General features: G+C 47.0%; 1 protein-coding gene across 1 annotated transcript in view; it reads right to left on the bottom strand.

Annotated features, from left to right (window-relative positions):
- The window catches only part of LOC139266070 (receptor-transporting protein 3-like), a 46,929-nt gene that overhangs the window by 1,898 nt on the left and 23,743 nt on the right, over window positions 1–21,288 (bottom strand). The window contains exons 2-3 of the mRNA XM_070883918.1: window positions 13,616–13,855; window positions 3,144–3,320 (exon numbers count right to left, since the gene is read on the bottom strand). Of these exons, the coding sequence (XP_070740019.1) occupies window positions 3,144–3,316 (173 nt within the window). The 5' untranslated portion in view covers window positions 3,317–3,320; window positions 13,616–13,855. The remainder of the gene's footprint in view (window positions 1–3,143; window positions 3,321–13,615; window positions 13,856–21,288) is intronic.

The raw sequence follows: 21,288 nt of genomic DNA, 5'->3' as shown, positions 1-21,288 counted from the left end.
TTTTGGTTTAAATGCAGCAAATGGACAGGGAGTCAACATTGTTAACGCGACACACAGTTCTCCAGGCAGACAGGGGCAATCGGATATGCCCGAGCATGTAGTTGAACCCAAAGGGGGAATTCAACAGAGACAATGGCTAGCTGAATGGCGATTCATGCCATCGCAAGGGACAATGCGGCCAGTAATGGGGCCATCAGCACCTGTCAATGGTGCATTTAAGGACAGTTACAGAGACAGTCAGAGACAATCAACTGGTAATGTTTCCAACAACGGCTCATGTTGGAGGTGTGGAGGCAAACACACAGCCAGAGCTTGCAGGTATCAGCAATATACCTGCAGAAACTGCAACGTCAACGGTCACTTGGCGCATATTTGCAGGAAGCCGCGATCTTTCAGCGAAATATGGAAAGCCTCCTCAAGTCGATTCCAAGGACGCTGGTTTTTCAAGACGACATCCTCATCATGGGTTGTGATACTGAAGAACACCTTCACAAACTGGAGGAGGTGCTACACAGACTGGACCGGATAGGTCTGCGACTGAAAAAGGCGAAGTGCGTCTTCCTAGCTCCAGAGGTAGAATTCCTGGGGATGAGGGTAGCAGCAGATGGGATCAGACCTACTGCGTCCAAAATGGAAATGATCCAGAGAGCACCCAGACCCCGTAACACAATGGAGCTGCGTTCATTCCTGGGGCTCCTGAACTACTTTGGTAACTTTCTTCCCAAATTGAGCACGGTGTTAGAGCCGCTACACGTGCTCCGACCCAAAGGTCGCGAATGGGTCTGGGGGGACAGCCAGGAAAGGGCTTTCGATAGAGTACGCAATTTGTTATGCTCCAACAATCTGTTAATGCTATATGACCCATGTAAGAAACTTATTTTAACGTGCGATGCGTCATCCTATGGGGTCGAGTGTGTGTTGCAGCATGTTAATGCCAAGGGTCAGTTACAGCCGGTAGCTTATGCCTCCAGAAGTCTGTCCCGGGCAGAAAGGGGCTACGGGATGGTAGAAAAGGAAGCGCTTGCATGTGTATATGCTGTAAAAAAAATGCACCAGTACCTGTTTGGCAGGAAATTTGAACTGGAGACAGATCACAAACCCCTAACGTCCCTTTTGGCCGACAACAAGGCCATAAATGCAAATGCGTCGGCCCGCATACAGAGGTGGGCACTCATGTTAGCCGTCTATGACTATACAATTCGGCACAGGCTGGGCACTGAAAACTGCGCCGATGCACTCAGCAGGCTCCCACTAGCCACCACCGAGGGGGCAACCAAGCATGCTGTCGAGATGGTCATGGCTGTTGAAGCTTTCGAAAGCGAAGGCTCACCCGTGACAGCCCGTCAGATCAAAGTCTGGACAAATAGAGACCCGCTACTGTATTTAGTCAAGAAATGTATCCTGAATGGGGACTGGGCAGCCGTGTATGGGGCATGCCCTGTAGAATTTAAACAATTTCACAGGTGCAAGGATGAACTCTCGATTCAAGCCGATTGCCTACTATGGAGAAACCGAGTAGTCATGCCCCAGATGGTCAGAGAGGCATTCATCTGAGAACTCCACAATGAGCACCCGGGCATTGTCATGATCAAGGCAATTGCCAGGTCACACGTTTGGTGGATAGATGCAGACCTGGAACTTTGTGTTTGCAGGTGCAACACGTGTGCCCAGCTGGGCAATGCACCCGGGGAAGCCCCCCTTAGCCCCTGGCCATGGCCCGCCAAGCCATGGTCGCGCATCCATGTGGACTACGCAGATCCGTTCATGGGAAAAATGTTTTTGATTGTAGTAGACGCCTACTCCAAATGGATCGAGTGTGACATTCTTAATTCAAGCACATCCTCTTCCATGGTAGAAAGTCTACAGGCAATGTTCTCCACCCATGTCTTGGTCAGCGACAATAGACCGTGCTTTACAAGCATTAAATTCCAGGACTTCATGGCAGGAAATGGTATCAACCATGTCAGAACGGCACCGTTCAAGCCGGCCTTAAATGGCCAGCCGGAATGAGCAGTGCAGATAATCAAACAGGGCATGCTCAGAATCCAAGAGGGTTCCCTACAAAGCCGCTTATCACGCCTCCTGTTGGCCAATAGATCCCGACCACACTCGCTCACAGGGGTTCCACCCACAGAGCTGCTAATGAAAAGGATGCTTAAAACCAGGTTATCCCTTATACACACCACTATGAAAGAAATTGTTGAGAGCAGGCGCCGGTCACAATGTAACTACCATGACGGTAATCCGAGGGCGCGATGTATCGATGTCACTGACCCTGTCTTTGTCCTCAACTACGCTGCAGGGCCCAAATGGATCGCAGGCACTGTGATTGCCAAAGAGGGGAATAGGATTCTGGTAGTTAAACCTTACCAATGGACAAATCTGCCGCAAACACGTGGATCAAACAAAAAGGAGGTTCAGCAACCCCATAGAAGAAGCAGAGGAAGAACACGATGTGGAGTTCACTCCACCACAGGTGACCGAACACCGGAACCAAAGGGAGGAGAGCCTAGTCACTGTGGGCAGTCCAGACAGGCCTGAGGCACCGCAAACAGCAGACACTCAGGCCAGCGCTCAACAACCGGAGCCCCAACTCAGGCGCTCTACAAGGGAGCGTAAACCACCAGAGAGACTCAACCTATGATCCCAATAAGACTTTGGGGGAAGGTGATGTCATGTATTCAACTGTCATTGTAACCCATGTATAAACTGACCTAAGTTGTACACTGTGAGAACACTGACCATTAGCTGGTGAACTTGTGGGAGACACTCCTAACCTGGACTCTCAGGTATAAAAGGGGAAGCTCCACCTATCTTCTCCACTTCAGTGCTGGCAAATAAAGGTCACTGGTCACAGAGTGACCTTCTCTCTAGTATGGGCCTCGTGTGCATTTGTACTGTATAGTAAGGACATATTACCTGGCACAGAAGCTGCAGATCCTCATGCCTATACCTACAACATCACTCACGCACTCTGAGGGAAATTCGCTGTGGACAAGTTTTGACTCGCTACTGTTGCTTCATGCCTTCAAATGGGGTAGCAGCGAGACCAAAACTGCGAGTGAAACAAAAGTCTAATTGATTTTTTCAGAAACCAGCACAGCCCAGTTGTTTATTTGACCTCCAGCTAAGTCATGCCTTACCTGCCAAATGATGATGTTTTATAAATCTTCCAACCTTCTTTTCTTTTCTCTACATCAAGATCTGGATCGAGATTGTAATTAAAATTTAATGTCCACCTTTCCTCGAATTCCATTTCTTCCATACATCTAGCGAATAAGTCAAACCAAGGGTTTGTTCCAGGCGTTCGTGCCATGTTCCTATTGTCATATTAAAAAAAACATTTGTGTGTGATCGCATGACATGCTAAAGCAAAACACAGGCGCTTAAATTAACCAATCCCGCACTTCCAGTGGAGAGCTGAACTCAAAAGGAGCCTCAGTCAGAGAACTCGAGCTACAGTGTTTTGCCCCATGTCAGACCCATACACAATTCAAGTGTGCTTCCTTGCCTGGAGCATAGGATCAGTAAATGTACCCTAGGGTCATGAAATAAATCTTACCGATTTAAAAAAAAAAGCAACGAATGAGATAGGCAATAAGAAATAGGGGCACTGAAAACCTTTGGGGTGCCACCTCAGCAGTTATGCAAGGATCATATCTACCAGTGAACTCCACCATTGAACCTGCCAGAGTATACAGAGACAATGGGAGGTCATCTCATTTGTCGGGCTGGAGGATGGCTGCACCTCTAAGAGCACATCTCGGGCGGCCACCAGCACCAGGCTGCCAAAAAAAATCTGGCCCCAGGCTGCTCGGTCTGAGGGACGGATGTCAGCACCTCCCCCGCCAACTCCGGATAAACCCAAAAGATGCTCCGAGTGACCCCCTTTGTAAGGAGGCTGCAGTAACCCTGAGTAACTTTCCCTGATGGAAGTCTTCAAGGATCCAGCTCACTTCTGTAGTTTGGACCAACCCAGGGACCAACCCCCCTTCAAGAGGTCAGTATGCATCTTTGTACAGCGTATCAGCCATCGAAGTTATGACAGGTTCATGTGGGGATGGGGCCCTGAAACTCCTCCGTGACCTTGGACTTGCATCACATCCCCCACCGTATGTCAATGGCCCAGAGCGAGTGGCTGTTTTGGTGGGCTTTCCCCAAAGTTACAGCCGGGGTTCACCGGAGCGGGAGCAGCCAAATAAATTTGGTCCCAAAAACCCATGGCAGCAAATCTAAAGGTGTAATTGTCCATAATAATTTTAAAAGTGAGTCACTCATTCAAACTAACTATATAGGGTAGTGAATTTCCTTACCACTGTGGTGCTGTATTTTTATTTCTGCATGATGCAGTACCTGATTGTGTATCAGTTTTAGGACAGGAAACCTTAGTGAATATTGGATTTGTGCTGTAGAACCTGAACCCATATTAGATCTGTGACATATGGTCACCAGTTTTACCAAGTTACTTTTGAAGACTTGACTGGTGTATCAGGTGAGCACGATGTCCGTTCTTTAATCTAGGAATCTCAGCTCTAAACCAGTCCAGGTTGGTGGGATGAAAGCCTCATCTATCAGATGATTGTAAACTTCCTACGTGAAATGATCTTGGCAACCTTGGTCCAGCTACTGACTGGCTTAGTTCCACAAGAAAAAATTGCGATTAATTTGGTACAGGTACTATTTGAGACTCGTTTGTGCAGGTGTAAAAATGTAAGTGTCACACTGATGCTGTAAGAGTGCCCTTCTGAGACTGGGGTTAAAGGAACAGCTGTGGGATCAGAAATGTAGGTGAATTTAAGCGATTATTTCCTGCCCTTCAGTATCAGTACCACTGACGTGATTCAAGTAAGCAGGCATAGGGCAATTAAAAGGAAACTTCATCTGCTTATTCTCTGCTGCAAATAGAGTCCCATTGTGAGTTCCTCCAACACTGTCTTAGCGGGAGCCAAGTAGGCATGCATTTCAGATGGCCCTACTGCCATATCTTATTCCGATCCACTGATCTGAGGGAGCCAATTGAAAGGGCTACTACCAACTTCTTGTTAAGGTCCTCAGCCAAACAGGTATAATGGGTGACTTTAATATGCACATAGATTGGGCTAGCCAAACTGGAAGCAATACGGTGGAGGAGGATTTCCTGGAGTGCATAAGGGATGGTTTTCTAGACCAATATGTTGAGGAACCAACTAGGGGGGAGGCCATCTTAGACTGGGTGTTGTGTAATGAGAGAGGATTAATTAGCAATCTCATTGTGCGAGGCCCCTTGGGGAAGAGTGACCATAATATGATGGAATTCTGCATTAGGATGGAGAATGAAACAGTAAATTCAGAGACCATGGTCCAGAACTTAAAGAAGGGTAACTTTGAAGGTATGAGGCGTGAATTGGCTAGGATAGATTGGCGAATGATACTTAGGGGGTTGACTGTGGATGGGCAATGGCAGACATTTAGAGACCGCATGGATGAATTACAACAATTGTACATTACTGTCTGGCGTAAAAATAAAAAAGGGAAGGTGGCTCAACCGTGGCTATCTAGGGAAATCAGGGATAGTATTAAAGCCAAGGAAGTGGCATACAAATTGGCCAGAAATAGCAGCGAACCTGGGGACTGGGAGAAATTTAGAACTCAGCAGAGGAGGACAAAGGGTTTGATTAGGGCAGGGAAAATGGAGTACGAGAAGAAGCTTGCAGGGAACATTAAGGCGGATTGCAAAAGTTTCTATAGGTATGTAAAGAGAAAAAGGTTAGTAAAGACAAATGTAGGTCCCCTGCAGTCAGAATCAGGGGACGTCATAACGGGGAACAAAGAAATGGCAGACCAATTGAACAAGTACTTTGGTTCGGTATTCACTAAGGAGGATACAAACAACCTTCTGGATATAAAAGGGGTCAGTGGGTCTAGTAAGGAGGGGGAACTGAGGGAAATCTTTATTGTCGGGAAATTGTGTTGGGGAAATTGATGGGATTGAAGGCCGATAAATCCCCAGGGCCTGATGGACTGCATCCCAGAGTACTTAAGGAGGTGGCCTTGGAAATAGCGGATGCATTGACAGTCATTTTCCAACATTCCATTGACTCTGGATCAGTTCCTATGGAGTGGAGGGTAGCCAATGTAACCCCACTTTTTAAAAAAGGAGGGAGAGAGAAAACAGGGAATTATAGACCTGTCAGCCTGACCTCAGTAGTGGGTAAAATGATGGAATCAATTATTAAGGATGTCATAGCAGTGCATCTGGAAAATGGTGACATGATAGGTCCAAGTCAGCATGGATTTGTGAAAGGGAAATCATGCTTGACAAATCTTCTGGAATTTTTTGAGGATGTTTCCAGTAAAGTGGACAAAGGAGAACCAGTTGATGTGGTATATTTGGACTTTCAGAAGGCTTTCGACAAGGTCCCACACAAGAGATTAATGTGCAAAGTTAAAGCACATGGGATTGGGGGTAGTGTGCTGACGTGGATTGAGAACTGGTTGTCAGACAGGAAGCAAAGAGTAGGAGTAAACGGGTACTTTTCAGAATGGCAGGCAGTGACTAGTGGGGTGCCGCAAGGTTCTGTGCTGGGGCCCCAGCTGTTTACATTGTACATTAATGATTTAGACGAGGGGATTAAATGCAGTATCTCCAAATTTGCGGATGACACTAAGTTGGATGGCAGTGTGAGCTGCGAGGAGGATGCTATGAGGCTGCAGAGTGACTTGGATAGGTTAGGTGAGTGGGCAAATGCATGGCAGATGAAATATAATGTGGATAAATGTGAGGTTATCCACTTTGGTGATAAAAACAGAGAGACAGACTATTATCTGAATGGTGACAGATTAGGAAAAGGGAAGGTGCAACGAGACCTGGGTGTCATGGTACATCAGTCATTGAAGGTTAGCATGCAGGTACAGCAGGCGATTAAGAAAGCAAATGGCATGTTGGCCTTCATAGCGAGGGGATTTGAATACAGGGGCAGGGAGGTGTTGCTACAGTTGTACAGGGCCTTGGTGAGGCCACACCTGGAGTATTGTGTACAGTTTTGGTCTCCTAACTTGAGGAAGGACATTTTTGCTATTGAGGGAGTGCAGCGAAGATTCACCAGACTGATTCCCGGGATGGCGGGACTGACCTATCAAGAAAGACTGGATCAACTGGGCTTGTATTCACTGGAGTTCAGAAGAACGAGAGGGGACCTCATAGAAACGTTTAAAATTCTGACGGGTTTAGACAGGTTAGATGCAGGAAGAATGTTCCCAATGTTGGGGAAGTCCAGAACCAGGGGTCACAGTCTGAGGATAAGGGGTAAGCCATTTAGGACCGAGATGAGGTGAAACTTCTTCACCCAGAGAGTGGTGAACCTGTGGAATTCTCTACCACAGAAAGTAGTTGAGGCCAATTCACTAAATATATTCAAAAGGGAGTTAGATGAAGTCCTTACTACTCGGGGGATCAAGGGTTATGGCAAGAAAGCAGGAAGGGGGTACTGAAGTTTCATGTTCAGCCATGAACTCATTGAATGGCGGTGCAGGCTAGAAGGGCTGAATGGCCTGCTCCTGCACCTATTTTCTATGTTTCTATGTTTCTATGGTCTGGAGGACCCTGCTAGGGTGCTCATTTTGACTCCAGCAGATCGGCAAAAATTCCTGGGTAAAGTAAAGGAGACAGAGACCTGGCATCCTGGAGCCCTGCCCCACTTTTCTTCTCCCTTCGCACCTGGGAAAATGTTTCCCAAGAGGTCTAAGTCTCACACATCAGCATTATTAATTGCATAAACTTTAGTCTCTTTCATTTAAGCAGTCAGGTAATGGTCCTGATATTTATGGGGCTGTGCATTCAGAGCGGGGGGGTGGGGGGAGTTATGGACAGGAAACCCAGAAGTACGGGCTGCCTGTTGGGTGGAAGAGACTGAAGCGGAGGAACAAGTAGGGAGAGATCGCTGTTGGAGGGTCTAGTGGTCTGCACAGAGTGGTCTTAAATGGAGTGCACTTAAACAGAGTGTTAAAGTTGGGGATTTGGAGAGATGGGGAATTTAGAGCAGAGGGCGAAGGAGGCGCTGCTTTTTGCTTCCAATTCTTGTAGTGTTGGTTATACAGGTAAATAATTAATTGAATCTACCTATAGCTTAAATTAGATCAAGTAATTATTTAAAAAACAAAACTAAGTTAATAAAATACATATACTTTAATTAAATAAATTAAAATAAGGTTGTCATGTATTCAACCAGCATTGTAACTCATGTATAATCTGACCTAAGTTGTACACTGTGAGAACAATGACCACTAGGTGGGAGACACTCCTAACCTGGACCTTCAGGTATAAAAGGGGAAGCTCCACCCACCTTCATCACTTGAGTGCTAAGGAATAAAGGACAGGTCACAGACTGACCTTCTCTCAAGCATGGGCCTCGTGTGCATTTATACTGTGTAGTAAGGACGTATCAAAGGTTATATAGGGATGGAAGTACAGGTGATCCGTCGCAACTGCAGCATGTGGATGTTTGTGGAGAGTATCCTGATCCCGGATGACCATGTCTGCAGTAAGTGTTTGGCGTGGAAATGATGGTCAGGAGGAGAGAGGCGGGGTGAAGGAGGTGGTTGGTTGGCGGGGGTGGGGAGCAGATAGATCGTAGTGGGGTTACAGGTAAACAAGTTTGGCTGGGAGGAAGCACTCCTGCTCCTCCTACCCATAAGCAGCGCTGCAAAGGCACTTACCTGATGAGTCCAGCCCTTCTCGCCTCCTTTTACCTGGAATTGTTCCCGAGGACAGGGAAACCCAGCCAGCAGGAGTTAAAAATAGAAATCCTGTTAAAATGGAGTCACGCAGCCTCCTTAAAAGGTTTCACCAACGAACCCACCTCCTGCGAGTGGATTGGTTGTCCTGCCTCTGTTAAAACGGGAAGTGGGCGAGTTCAAAGTGGTTTGGAGTAAGGTTTTACATTTTTTCAATTTTAATTTCTCACTGACCCAAACCCACCCATTTATTTGGCGGGGTTAGAATTGCCCCGAATATGCCACAATCCCACTCTGCGTTCCTCTGGTAACAGCCAACAGTGGTAGCTAACACAAACCTGAATATGAGCTCAAGGTCTCTCTGCTACGCCTAGTGGAGTTCTTGCCAAGAAGACAAAGGCCAGGTTGCTGCTCATAAATAAGGTGAGTAATTTGGCTTGACGTGGCATCACACGACAAACTCCATAGATTTCTACAGCAAGTACAGTACTTAAATTTTGCAAATTTTTTTTGGAATCAGTCAGATTCAGAACAGTGAGCAATAAATAAATGCCTCTATTTATGGTTAAAGAAAGAAAGAACTTCAATTTATATCACCCCTTTCACAACCTCAGGACGCCCCAAAGTGTTTTACAGTGCTTTTGAAGCGTAGTCACTGTTGTACTGTAGGAAATCTGTTTTTTTTAGTGGTTGAGGGAAGGCTTGGTTTAAAATCTCATCTGAAAGACAGCACCTCATGACAGTGCAGCAGTCCCTCAGTATTACACTGGAGTGTCAGCCTAGATTTTGTGGCTAAGTTTCTGGAGTGAGACATGAACCCACAAGCTTAGAATCATAAAATCATAGAATGGTTTCAGCACAGAAGGAAGCCATTCGGCCCATCTCTCTGCAAGAGCACTTCAGTTAGTCTTACTACCTGTCTTTTCCTCGTAGACCAGCATCTTTTCTCCTTCAGGTACTTATCCAATTCCCTTTTGAAAGCCACGATTGAATCTGCCTCCACCACCCTCTCAGGCAGCGCATTCCAGATCCTAACCACTCGCTGCGTAAAAAGGTTTGTCCTCATGTCACTTTTGGTTCTTCTGCCACGCACCTGAAATCTGTGTCCTCTGGTTCTCGACCCTTCTGACAATAGGAACAGTTTCTGGCTCAGAGGTGAGAGTGCTACCATTTGAGCCATGACTGACACCAGGGAAAACTTTTCAATTAAGTCTCCATTGGTTAACTGTATTATTAAGATGCCCAACCATTAACTGTCCTGGTAAAATTAAAGCAATGTGGCCACTTACCTTTAATATGTGGACAGAACTGTTGGTAATCTTTATGAAAGCTTCTAATGTATATTTGAGCCATTGCAAAAGCTGTTTGTATAGCAAAACATACTGACAAGTCACGTGGCTGGCACAATAAATGTGGCGGTAGGAATTGAGTCTTTGGCAAAGGGATGGAGTGACCCAACAATTAAGCCCTCTATTTGACGTTAACAAAGGGCAAGTGGTGCTGCATACGGTGATAGAGAGGATGGTGGCCCTGCTTGTTGCTTCACTGCAGCCTCTCTGTGGGTTACACATAACTTGAGGTCATGACTGACCGTGACAGCCACTAGCAGTGCCAGGCCTATGGGACACACCAGGCTGCAGGTTTTGGTCTCCTTATCTAAGGAAGGATGTACATACCTTGCAGGTGGTGCAACGACAGTTCACTAGATTGATTCCTGGGATGAGAGGGCTGTAGATTGTGTAGAATAGAAACATAGAAACATAGAAAATAGGTGCAGGAGTAGGCCATTCGTCCCTTCGAGCCTGCACCACCATTCAATAAGATCATGGCTGATCCTTCACCTCAGTACCCCTTTCCTGCTTTCCCTCCATACCCCTTGATCCCTTTAGCCGTAAGGGCCATATCTAACTCCCTCTTGAATATATCCAATGAACTGTCATCAACAACTCTCTGCGGTAGGGAATTCCACAGGTTAACAGCTCTCTGACTGAATGGGCCTATATCCTCTGGAGTTTAGAAGAATGAAAGGTGATCTCATTGAAACATACAGGATTCTGAAGGGGATTGACAGGGTAGATGCTGAGAGGTTGTTTCCCCTGGCAGGAGTGTCTAGAACTAGGGAGCACAGTCTCAGGATAAGGGGCAGGCCATTTAAGACAGAGATGAGGAGCAATTCCCTGTCCCAGGGGGCTGTGGATGCTGAGTCTCTGAATATATTCAAGGCTGAGATCGATAGATTTTTGGAGTCTAGGGGAATCAAGGGATATGGGGATCGGGCGGAAAAGTGGAGTTGAGGTAGAAGATCAACCATGATCTTATTGAATGGTGGAGCAGACTCGAAGGGCCGTATGGCCTACATCTGCTCCTATTTCTTATGTTCTTATGCTTGCAGCTGATGTTAAAGTTTTTTTTAAAACTGCTTCCCTTGTGATTCGGAGCATTTGCAGGCAGAACTCCTCCCAACAAATTCAGGTTGGTGACTTTCTGCCTGTAAATGCAGCTGTGAGGGTCAGCCCAGTTGGTCTGCTAGTGCAGCCTGGGCCTACTTGGCACCCTTCCATTGCTGTTCATCCTCCAAAAAAACATAAGGGGGATTCCCATGATGCAATCCTTCGTGCCGAAGCCAGACTGGGTAAGATTTGAGAGGTTCACTTCTCGCCAGGACATTTGTGCACTGGTTGGGTTTTTAACTGACAATTTGGTAGCTTTATATAATTATTTACCCTGGTGCTAGGCCACAGATGACCAAATTTATCAATTTCACAACATGCTATGGTGGGATTTAAATCACCAGGGCCGATTTTAACCGAGCCACCTCAGTAGAAACCAGGTTGGCAGGCAGTTGTAAAATGGCCGCAGCCACTTACCCCCAAATGCAAAATGACCTTTGCTTTTGGATGCACTCATGAACCAGTGGGAAGCTGTTCAACCTTCGCCATCTCCAGGCCAGGTCCAAGACTACTCCAACCTCTGTCGTCGAGCTACAGTACATGGACGACGCCTGCTTCTGTACACACACAGAGGCTGAACTCCAGGACATAGTCGATGTATTTACCGACGCGTATGAAAGCATGGGCCTTACGCTAAACATCAGTAAGACAAAGGTCCTCCACCAGCCTGTCCTCGCCGCACAGCACTGACCCCCAAGATATCAAGATCCACGGCATGGCCCTGGACAACGTGGACCACTTCCCTTATCTCGGGAGTCTCCTATCAACACGAGCAGGCATTGTCGTCGAGATCCAATACCGCCTCCAGTGCAGCCTTCGGCCGCCTGAGGAAAAGAGTGTTTGAAGACCAGGCCCTCAAAACTGTCATCAAGCTCATGGTCTACAGGGCTGTAGTAATACCCGCCCTCCTGTATGGCTCAGATACATGGACCATGTACAGTAGACACCTCAAGTCACCGGAGAAATACCACCAATGATGTCTCCGCAAGATCCTACAAATCCCCTGGGAGGACAGACGCATCACTATTAGCGTCCTCGTCCAGACCAACATCCCCAGCATCGAAGCACTGACCACACTTGATCAGCTCCACTGGGCAGGGCCACATTGTCCACATGCCAGACACGAGACTCCCAAAGCAAGCGCTCTACTCAGAATTCGTCCACAGCAAATGAGCCAAAGGTGGGCAGCGGAAACATTACAAGGACACCCTCAAAGCCTCCCTGATAAAGTGCAACATCCCCACTGACACCTGGGAGTCCCTGGCCAAAGACCACCCTAAGTAGAGGAAGTGCATCCGGGAGGGCGCTGAGCACCTCGAGTCTCATCGCCGAGAGCATGCAGAAATCATGCGCAGGCAGCGGAAGGAGCGTGCGGCAAACCTGTCCCACCCACCCTTTCCTTCAACCACTGTCTGTCCCATCTGTGACAGAGACTGTGGTTCTCATATTGGACTGTTCAGCCAGCTAAGAACTCATGCTAAGAGTGGAAGCAAGTCCGAGGGACTGCCTATGATGATGATGATGTTCAGAGAGTGATTTCCGAGCCTGAACATAGGTATGATGTTCCTCGAGAATCCATTGTTTCAGGCGAATACCATGGGATTTTTGGTCTCAGAACTCCAAGGCCGGTGGCAACCTTCTCCTTGGTCTTTGCTGGGAAGATGGCACATCCTCACCTACCCCCACATCTGGTTCCCTCGTAGTCTGTGAATCATCCAGCATCACATCCTCAGTACCACTATCCAATTCTCCCTGGGTGAAAGTCTCTGAGCTGGTATCTGGGAATAAGGAACTGTGCCGCAAATAGTGAATTTGTGGGGATTGGGCAGAGGAAGTAACAGCACAGGAAAGGTGTCGCAGTTCTCGTACTCTTCTTCCCCATCAGTGTCGCCATCATACGTGACGAGGGAGAAAAATCTCCCCAGCTTTTTCTCCCCGCTGCCACCGTTTTTCTCTTGCTGTGCTCCCTGTTGTTGTGGTGAATCTGCAGGAAAGGTGGGTAGAAGCTAAGAACGGGTGAGTTTGAAATAAGAGATATGGGGTATGAGGCTGTTAAAGTGGAGGAAGGGGTTTTCGGGTTGTGCATAGCAGTTATTCGTGTTAGGAGAGCTGTGTAACGATTTTTCAGGATACTGAGTTAGAGCCACTTTGATGAGCGTGCAGTGCGTAGAGTTAGTTGTGGAAGTATTGCTCCAAGAGGGTTGTGAAAAGAGGAGGAAAAGGAGAGAGTGCCCAGTGTTACCTTGCCAGCATCAATTAACAGTCAATTAACAAGTCCTGGGTGTTGAGTTGCCACAATGCTTGTGCCAACTCCCTCCAGGCAGCACACATTATAGTACTACCAAGAGTGGTAGCACCCACACCCAGAAGTCTATACATTTTCCATACAACTAAATAACATCCCTGGACATGACAGTAAAGGTACAATTATAATGAAGAAAAACGATCTTTACCTTTCTCTTTGGCAATAAGTTCCTCCAGCACAGAGAAACAATTTGATCAGAAAGCAAATTCTCTTAGAACAGATTGAGCTGTTTTGTCTGGGAGAGGAGTTACTGTTGTTTTGAAATGCATTGACGAAGGCGGAGTTACTCAATGCAAAGGATAAGTTTCACTTTAGTTGTGTCGTTTCTAAGAAATCACATGACTGTAGACTCAGAGCCTTCTTCGTTTACTTTGTCTTCAAAGCAATCCTGAAATATTGCATGGATTAAATTAAGAGTTGTCTGTCTAAACTTCAGTAACAATAGGGGTATTCCTAACCTGATTACCCCAGTGACACACTGATCTAATGGCATCAGCTTTCCCTTTTACACCCCACCCGATTTTACATTCCCTTGATTGCAATGGAAAGTGGAACTGGGCGATGTGTAAAATGGGTTAGTTTAAAATTCCTCCTAATAACACATCTTCCATCTGTGCACTCTGTATTCCTCTGGTCTCAAAATTGACTTCAGTAACTTCATATTGAAGTTGGGAAGGACTGCAATCTCTCTGTTAACCTATTCTTTCGTTTTGCAGAAGTCGTGGACACACTGGCCTCGAAATTCCACGCTGTTTTTAGTGGAATAGAGTGTGGAGAATTTCAATAGCAATTTCTGCAGCTGGAATTGTTATTTATTTAACCCCTTGTAATCTGCATGACACCTGACCACCAGAGGGCCTACCTGTTGGAGTCCCAAGGGATCCCAGCATCCCTTAGGAGCACAGTATAATAAGCAGGTCACCCACGAGGTACCTGCACTCTGGAACCTTAATAAAGGAGCTAAGGTCACACTTGCTCATTACACACAGTACTCAGTCTCACCATTTATCATGAGTGTAACAGGAATGACTTTTTGCAGCAATTTATGTTGGTATTTCTGTCTATAATCAGGCATGATTTAAAGAAGATGGATCTCAGCAGATGTGACCACCACACCCAGAGAAACATTGGCAACACAGGTCATATGAGAACCTAAGTAAGAAGAGAGCGCTTCAGCAAAGAAGCAACAGAGGAGCTCTGCCACCTCCTGCCTGACTCTCCTTCCCTCCATCCTGTTCTGCTCCTCCTCCTCAATAATAATGGCATAACAGAGTATACCCCTAGTGAATGCAATGCCTTCTCCTGAGAGGCCCTCACTGTGGGACTGCCAAGCAGTCAGAAGTAAGTCCAGGTCTGTGTAGACACAATACCAAAATAAATTGCTGCATAGTCATTCAGCTGCAGAAATTGCTATTTATATTTTCCTCTTCAAACTCACTTAAACCTCACTTCCAGGTGTTTCCGCTGATCGGTAAACAGCTGTGCTTTGTAATTCTGAGTCTAATTTACCGTGAGGACATTGCAAGTGTAAATGCTGGGAACTTAGATTGTAACGATATTGGCCCTCGTTATAATATATGTAAATAAGCTCACTCAGCTCTCATAAAAACATAAGAAATAGGAGCAGGAGTAGGCCATTTGGCCCCTCGAGCCTGCTCCGCCAGTCAATAAGATTATGGCTGATCTGATCCTGGCCTCAACTCAACTTCCCTGCCTGTTTCGCATAATCCTTGATTCCCTTATCATTCAATGACCCAGCCTCCACAGCTCTCTGGGATAGAGAATTCCAAAGATTCACGGCCCTCTGAGAGAAGAAATTCCTCCTCATTTCTGTTTTAAATGGGCGACCCCTTATTCTGAAGCTATGCCCCCTAGTTCTAGATTCCCCCTCGAGGGAAACATCCTCTCTGCATCTACCCTGTCAAGCCCTCTCAGAATCTTATATGTTTCAATAAGTTCACCTCTCATTCTTCTAAACTCCAAGAAGTATAGGCCCAACCTTATCTAGCTTTCTTCATATGACAACCCCTTCATCTCAGGAATCAACCTCGTGAACCTTCTTTGAACAGCCTCCAATGCAAATATATCCTTCCATAAATAAGGAGACCAAAACTGTACGCAGTACTCTAGGTGTGGTCTTACCAACGCCCTGTACAGTTGGAGCAGGACTTCCCTACTTTTATACACCATCCCCCTCGCAATAAGGGCCAACATTCCATTTGCCTTCCTAATTACTTGCTGTACCTGCATGCTAACTTTTTGCATTTCATGCACAAGGACCCCCAGATCCCTTTGTACTATAGCATTTTGTAATTGCTCCCCATTTAAATAATAATTAGCTTTTTTATTTTTCCTGTCAAAGTGGATAACCTCACATTTTCCCACATTATAGTTCATCTGCCAAGATTTGGCTCACTCACTGAGCCTATCTATATCCCTTTGTAGATTCTTTGCGTCATCCTTACAACTTGCTTTCCCACCTATCTTTGTAACATCAGCAAATTTGGCTACATTACACTCAGTCCCTTGATCCAAGTCATTAATATAAATTGTAAATAGTTGACGCCCCAGCCCTGTGGCACCCCACTAGTTACAGTTTACCAACCTGAAAATGACCCATTTATCCCGACTCTCTGTTTTCTGTTAATCAGCCAATCCTCGATCCATGCTAAGATATTATCTCCAACCCCATGAGCTCTTATCTTGTGCAGTAACCTTTTGTGTGGCACCTTATCAAATGCTTTGTGGAAATCCAAATATACAACATCAACTGGTTCCCCTTTATCCACTCTGCTCGTTACATCCTCAAAAAACTCCAGCAGATTTGTCAAACATGATTTCCCTTTCATAAAACCATGCTGACTCTGCTTGACTGCATTAAGATGTTCTAAATGTTCTGATAGTACTTGCTTAATGATGGACACCAGCATTTTCCCAATGACAGATGTTAAGCTAACTGGTCTATAGTTTCCTGCTTTCTGTCTCCGTCCTTTATTAAGTAGAAGTGTTACATTTGCGGTTTTCCAGTCTGCTGGGACCTCTCCAGAATTCAGAGAATTTTGGTAGGTTGCAACCAATGCATCCACTATCTCTGCAGTCACTTATTTTAAGACCCTAGAATGCAGGCCATTAGGTCCAGGGGACTTGTCCACCATTAGTCCCATTAGTTTGCCTAGTACTTTATCTCTAGTGATAGTGATTGTTTTAAGTCCCCCCCCCCCCCCACCCCAGCAATAGCTCCTTGATTATCAATTATTGGGATGTTTTTAGTGTCCTCTACCATAAGTCCGATACAAAATATTTGTTCAAAGTCTCTGCCATTTCCCTGTTTCCCATTATTAATCCTCCAGTCCCATCCTCTAAGGGATCAACGTTTACTTTAGCTACTTGTTTCCTTTTTATATATCTGTAGAAGCTCTTACAATCTGTTTTTATATTTCTTGCTAGTTCGCTCTCATATGCTATCTTCTCCATCTTTATCATTTTTTAGTCTCCCTTTGCTGGTTTCTAACTATTTCCCAATCCTTTGGCCTTCTACTGTCCTTTGCAACATCGTATGCCTTTGCTTTCAATTTGATACCATCCTTTACTTCCTTAGTTAGCCAGGGATAGTTGATCCTTCTCTTAGTATCTTTATTTCTCACTGGAATAAATCTTTGCTGAGAGTTATGAAATATCTCCTTAAATGTTTGCCACTGCGTTTCTACAGTCTTACCCTGTAATATATTTTCCCAATGCAGCAGGCAAGCTGAGGGAAAGAAGGGCCATAAAGGACAAGGAAATTCAGAGGGGTTGGTTTAGGTGGCCTCAAGCAGTGATAGTGGCGTTCCAGAGAGTGTGGCGTGTGCCCTTGATCACGTTGCAGACTCGGGCACATCACAGGCACAAGCTCTGCTTCAGCTTGGGCAAGTGATGCAGTCCATGTCTGCCTCCATAATCTCTGCGTTCCCCACTGTCCCATGGGGAAGTGACGGTGCTGAAGCAAACCAGCAAGGTGGCCCATTATATCGTGCTCCGGTTGCTAAGGCCCAGTCCCGTCGACGACAGAGTGGCTCCGGGGAGATGGGAGGTGTTGGCATTACTCAGGATGACAGCATTCCGTCTCCCCCACTCACTCAGCAACCAAGCACCAATAAGGGTTGACACCCAAAGCACCTGTGACTGGCAAACCTGAGGAAGAGGTGAGCCAGTTGGAAGCCGGGCCTTCCAGGCCAGCAGCTGTTCTAGTGTGTCCTCAGACGCCGTCTCCATTGTCTCAGCCCCCAAGACAGCAGCCTTCTAGCAGTCATGCTGCACGCCCTGATGACACTTTGAGGAGGAGGAGCAGGCATGGGAGGGGGTGAAGGGAAAGGGGCGCTAAAAGCATTAGCCATAAGCAGTAGGGTATCCCAAGGATGTAGACCACTGCAGTATGGCTTGTTAATCCCTCACTCCTGCAGTATTAACAATGATTTTTATTTATATAGCACCTTTAACGCAGTAAAATGTCACAAAATCGGCGCGGTCCCGGCCTGCAAGACCACCAGTAGGCCGGGGCCATTGGAGGGAGCAGCGTGCGGCGGTATCCCACTGCAGGGAGCAGCGTGGGGCGGTATACCACTGCAGGGAGCAGTGCGTGCTGCTGCAGGAGGGCGACGGCTACGAAGCCAGGTCGCTGACTGCAGTGCGGGCAGGCACAGCAGGAGGGGCGAAGGAGCGGCAAGATTTTGGGGCCCAGAAGAGGCGAGGGCCCAGGGGCAGCACGGCCCAGCCCACACTGCGAAATTTGTGCCGCTAGGTCCGTGCAGCAGAGCTGGTCTCCAGTTGTCTTGGGTAATCCTTGCCACTGGACCAAGACCTCGCTCTGTCAAGCCCGTGTGGTGGCTGGTGTGCAACGGTCACCCCACGTTAAAAAAATCCACGCACAGGCATCTTCCGCCCTTCAACATGTAGTTCGGGATCTGGAATATTAGTTCCTTCATTGAAAGACCTGTGAACTTTTTGGTGTGGAAGCAAGTCATCCTCGACTCGAGGGACTGCCTATGATGATGATGATGATGGCTTGTTAATCAATGCTGCCTATTGTACACTGCAGGATGCAGATTTTCTTCTTATTTAGGTGTATCCATTGAACTATTGTGGGTTTTGTTGGTGGAGGGATGGTTAGAGACTGTTACATTTTTGATAAAATATTTCCTTAACCATTGCTGAATAGTGTCTCATTTGCAGAATAAGTGAGGGAATAGCCAGTATGGTGGCACAGAGTGGCGAGCTCAAAGCTCCCATTCCCCGTTCAAGCAAACCGGTCAATGATGAGCTGCTGATGTAAGGCTCTTGCCGCGGCCACATCGCCACACTGCAGTATGGGTTCCTCGCCAGGCTCCTCCTCCTCGTCCTCCTCCTCCTCGTCCTCCTGAGGTGGTCCTGTTGGCAATGCCTGTCCCCTCATGATGGCTAAGTTGTGCAGCATGCAGCACACCACAATGAACTCAAGAGACCCACTGAGGGGAGTATTGAAGGCTGCCTCCAGAGCGGTCCAGGCATCGGAAGCGCTGCTTCAGCACTCCAATTGTCTGTTCAATAATGTTGCGGGTGGTTGCCATTATCGTGCTGCTCGGTTTCTGTGGCAGTGTTCTGGAGGGGTGTCATGAGCCAGGTGGCCAGGCCATATCCGTTGTCCCCGATCAGCCAACTCTGACTTTGTGTTTGTCGCTGAAACATGTGTGAGACACTGCTCTAACGCAAGATAAAAACATCACGTGTGCTCCCTGGACAGTGGACATTGACTTTGAGGATGCGGTGAGTGTGGTCGCAGACCAGCCGAACATTTAGGGAGTGGTATCCCTTTCTGTTTCAGAAGACCTCTGCATTCTGTGTTGCTGCTTGCAGGGCACCCTGAACCTTGGGGAAGCCTGCAAATCATCCAAAACCTATAGCCCTTTCTGTAGTGTACGGAGAAAGAGTCAGACTGAACACTGTGAGCTCAACGCAAAGTGTGACCGCAGTCTTTTATTGCAGGTCTCCAGAGTGTCTCTCCAACCTGTGAAGCCTCTTTATATACCTGTGCTCCCAAGGGATTATGGTATCCCTTGGGACTCCGGGGAATGAACCCTCTGGTGGCTGTACAGAGTAAATACAAGTCCACATATACAACAACATTCCTCCCCCAAAGTCAATAGTGTAACTATTTACAATGTGAGTCGATCTGGGGCCCTTCTTGCTCTGGTTGATCGTCTCGGTGTGAAAGCTGGTGTTGTTGAATCATTTGTTGGGCCCTCGCTGGGCTGCTGTGCAGCTGGCCTTGCTGGGCTGCCTGGTGTGTTGGGCCCTGCTGGGCTGCTGTGGATGATGGGTTCTGCTTCGTGGTCAAGCGTGGTGCTGGTTGCCACTGGTGTGTATGTTGGGGGATCAAAAAAGGTGGGTTGCTCAGGGTAGTCTGTGAATCTGAGTTTGATTTGGTCCAAGTGTTTCCGGTGAATGAGTCCATTTGAAAGTTTGACCCGAAACACCCTGCTCCCCTCTTTGGCCATGACAGTGCTGGGAAGCCACTTGAGACCTTGTCCATAATTTAAAACAAATACAGGATCATTGATTTCAATCTCGCGTGACACACTTGCGCTATCATGGTATGCACTTTGTTGAAGCCACCTGCTCTCTACCTGTTCATGTAGATCAGGGTGAACTAACGAGAACCTTGTCTTAAGTGCTCTTTTCATAAGTAGTTCAGCAGGTGCGATCCCAGTGAGTGAGTGTGGTCTCGTGCGGTAGCTAAGCAGGACTCGGGATAGGCGAGTCTACAGTGAGCCTTCAGTTACCCGCTTCAAGCCTTGCTTGATGGTTTGCACTGCTCTCTCTGCTTGACCATTGGACGCTGGTTTAAACAGGGCAGATGTGACATGTTTGATCCCGTTACGGGTCATGAATTCTTTGAACTCAGCACTGGTAAAACATGGCCCGTTGTCGCTCACCAGGACATCGGGTAAGCCGTGTGTGGCAAACATGGCCCGCAGGCTTTCAGTAGTGGCAGCGGACGTGCTAGCCGACATTATCTCACATTCAATCCACTTGGAGTACGCGCCTACAACCACAAGGAACATTTTACCCAAGAACGGGGCTGCATAGTCGACGTGTACCCTAGACCGCGGTTTGGAGGGCCAAGACCATAAACTTAGCGGCGCCTCCCTGGGTACATTGCTTAACTACGAGCATGTATTACATCTGTGAACGCAGGATTCGTTAAGTCCGCATCGATACCGGGCCACCACACGTGGGATCTGGCCATTGCTTACATCATTACGATGCCTGGGTGGGTACTGGTCCTGTGTAATGAGACAGGAAAAATAAACAATCTCCGAGTAACAGATCCTCTCGGAATGAGTGATCACAGTATGGTTGAATTTGTAATACAGATTGAGGGTGAGGAAGTAGTATCTCAAACGAACGTACTATGCTTAAACAAAGGGGACTACAGTGGGATGAGGGCAGAGTTGGCTAAAGTAGACTGGAAACACAGGATAAACGGTGGTACAATTGAGGAACAGTGGAGAACTTTTAAGGAGCTCTTTCATAGTGCGCAACAAAAATATATTCCAGTGAAAAAGAAGGGTGGTACGAGAAGGGATAAACAGCCGTGGATAACCAAGGAAAAAGGAAATAAAGGAGAGTATCATTATCGGATCCCTTGGGACTCCAGGGGATGAGCCCTCTGGTGACTGTACAGAGTAAATGCAAGTATACTTATATAACACTTTCATTCTGCCTCTCCCTGCTCATTGGGAACTTTATGAAGTCTATCCTGCATGCATACAGTGCCTTTGTCACCTGGCGAATGCAGCAATGTGT

The sequence above is a fragment of the Pristiophorus japonicus genome, chromosome 6 (assembly GCF_044704955.1).
Source record: "Pristiophorus japonicus isolate sPriJap1 chromosome 6, sPriJap1.hap1, whole genome shotgun sequence".
Lineage (NCBI taxonomy): Eukaryota > Metazoa > Chordata > Chondrichthyes > Pristiophoridae > Pristiophorus > Pristiophorus japonicus.
Note: the sequence above shows the minus strand (reverse complement) of the source record. Positions and strands in the feature narration are given on the sequence as shown.